Source organism: Tupaia chinensis, unplaced genomic scaffold (genome assembly GCF_000334495.1).
Source record: "Tupaia chinensis unplaced genomic scaffold, TupChi_1.0 Scaffold000049_1, whole genome shotgun sequence".
NCBI classification, from domain to species: Eukaryota; Metazoa; Chordata; class Mammalia; order Scandentia; family Tupaiidae; genus Tupaia; species Tupaia belangeri.
Genome location: NW_006159507.1, coordinates 257,334 through 259,923, shown reverse-complemented (window position 1 = coordinate 259,923; position 2,590 = coordinate 257,334). Strand labels below are relative to the sequence as shown.

The window sequence follows — 2,590 nt, the reverse complement described above, 5'->3', positions numbered from 1 at the left end:
AAGAATGAATCCCAAACAAACACGTTTGGGTGTAAATTCTACATGTGTACCCGTCTGGCTCTCTAGAGATATTAGGAACAATGTATGAATAGATTATGTAAACTATATAACACACAAAAATTGAAAGTCTAAAAAGAGTGAGAAAAAATAAATACAAATTGAAGTTTTAATATTTTCTCCTTATACTCCACTAGGTCCTCTTACAAAGCCCCTAAAGACTGTGGGATTCTCTCCAGAGGACTGAAATAAATACAACTTGACTCTCAAAAACGTGCCAGGACATCCCAGAAAGCAACTGCTTTTTGTTGCACGGGTGGAGCCCCCAGCAGGTTCTGCTGAGCCTTTAGGTGGATGCTTCCTTCCCACGCGAAGGTTTGAATCCTTAGAACACTGAGCGGGGCTCCCCGGACACCCTGCCACACTCCCAGCTGACATGTTAGGGCCCAGGTTCATTGTTTCCTGATCTACCGCAGTCACGGGACTCCCCAGGTCAATGCAGAACACAAGATGGTGCCTTCAGCCACTCTTACCTTGATAGATGTGAGCCTTAGGTGGATGCCTGCCTTCCCACGCGAAGGTTTGAGTCCTTAGAACACTGAGCGGGGCTCCCCGGACACCCTGCCACACTCCCAGCTGACATGTTAGGGTCCAGGTTCATTGCTTCCTGATCTACCGCAGTCAGGGGACTCCCCAGGTCAATGCAGAACACAAGACGGTGCCTTCAGCCACTCTTACCTTGATAGATGCTAATCAAAACCCATATTAAGAATGTCTTGTAGGACAGCGGTCGTCCCTGAAACGAGAGACAGGGAGCGATCAGAGCTTGTCAGCACCCCGCTCATCCAGGCTGGCATCGGCCTTCACACGCTCCTTTGTGAAAGCCCCGGAGCCTGCCTGCTCATCACCAAGTGGCCGACGCACATCGGAACGCACCAGCGTGATGCTGGAGGGGACTGACCCTGGATGAGAGTCTGTGTCTGCCTTTCAGTAAAACCCCTTGAAAACAGAACAACCCAATTATGCACACACGGGCACATGTGTACACACACACCACATGCACTGTTTGCACGTGTGTGCACAAGAACATTCTGGGACAGACACAGCTGCAGTTGCCAACAGGCTGCCAGGGGCTTTTCGGAGGTCGTTAGCGGGCATGTCTTCAACTCACGTATGACTGTGCTGGTTCATGTTCTAGAAAAGAATACAATCTCCCACACCTTCCCCAAATAAGAAAGCCACCACTTCACATGTGCTCCAATCAGATATAGAGTCGGTGTGAAATAAATGAATAATGCAGCCCAGCTAGTGGCAGCGGGATTAAGGCAGCTGGATCCCACAGGCCAACTGTGTGGTTCAGGACCTAGACCCAGAGGCATGGAAAACATGCTGGGCACATGTACACGTGTGCCCAAAATCCTGAGAGGAGACTGGAGGAGAAGGGATGACAGTGTGGCCATCCCCTCTGGGGGGGCTTTCTCACCCCTTCCCCATCTCTTGGGAGAGTGAACACATCCTATAGCAAAAAATATAGATAGATAGATAGATAGATAGATAGATAGATAGATAGATAGATAGATAGATACTAAAAAAAAGGAAATCCAAAGAGACAGAATAGGGAGGGAGGAAAATAAATAGGGAGAAGGAAAGAAGGGAGGGGAGGAGGGAGGGAAGGGGGTAAGGGAGGAAGGAAGACCGGAGGAGAGCAGCGCTCGTCGAACCTTGAGGAGATCCTTGTAGAGCTCGGGGTACAGCATGGCCACTTCCGACTTGACGTCCTTGTCCAGGACCAGAGAAAACACAGGGAACATGGTGTAGACGGTGGAGTACCTAGAAGAGCAAGCCGCACTCAGGCCCAGCCAGACAGGCCCGGCAATCTGCCCGAGCCTGATTCCCACTCGCTCCTCCGGCGACTGTGTCCTGAGCACCCACTATGTGCCAGGCCTAGCTTAAAGCGCTGGAGATTCGCCATGAAAAACAGAAAAGTGTGCCCTGGAGAGGAGCACTCTCGTGCTAGTCACTGAGCAAGTCGACTCAGTATGTGCTAGAAATAAGTGTTAAGGAGGAAAATACAATGGGGAGGGGCTGAGACCTGTGTGTCGAGGGTGGGGGACGCGACTGTCAAGTGCATGGCCAAGGAACGAGACGACACCGTGAGAGCCGAGGGGCGGCCAGGCCCCTATCAGGGAGGACACCCCAGGCAGAGGGAAAGCCAGTGTGAAGGCCCTGCATGGGATGTGGTCGCCACAGTTAAAGAACAGCGAGGAGGCCAGTGTGGCTGGGGCTGAGGGCGAGAGAGGAGGTGATGAGGATGCGGAGGAAGACGGGGCTGGATCCTGGAAGCCTATGAGGTGTACCGCCTAGAGAACCCCTGGCTGTATTCTGGCAAATTCTACTCCGCCAGGACCAACAAAGGACAGTCCATTATTTAAGTTAGAAGCAGGGAGAATTCCAGTGCCCACCCTTGAGCTCGCCTGGCGAAACTAAGAGTCCTTCCAAGTTCCCCAGCCAAGGGTGGATCCTGAGTGAGTCTGTCTAGAACGACCTCCACCTCCTCAGGGACATCCAGGACTGAGCACACCCCTGGAAAGAG

The 2,590-nt window shown here is 52.0% G+C and overlaps 1 protein-coding gene across 1 annotated transcript in view; it reads right to left on the bottom strand.

Annotated features, from left to right (window-relative positions):
* Positions 1 to 2,590, bottom strand: part of ATP9A (ATPase phospholipid transporting 9A) — a gene marked incomplete in the record, with an annotated part of 136,893 nt that overhangs the window by 9,534 nt on the left and 124,769 nt on the right. Inside the window, 2 exon segments of the mRNA XM_027775056.1 lie at positions 736 to 793; positions 1,719 to 1,827. Of these exon segments, the coding sequence (XP_027630857.1) occupies positions 736 to 793; positions 1,719 to 1,827 (167 nt within the window).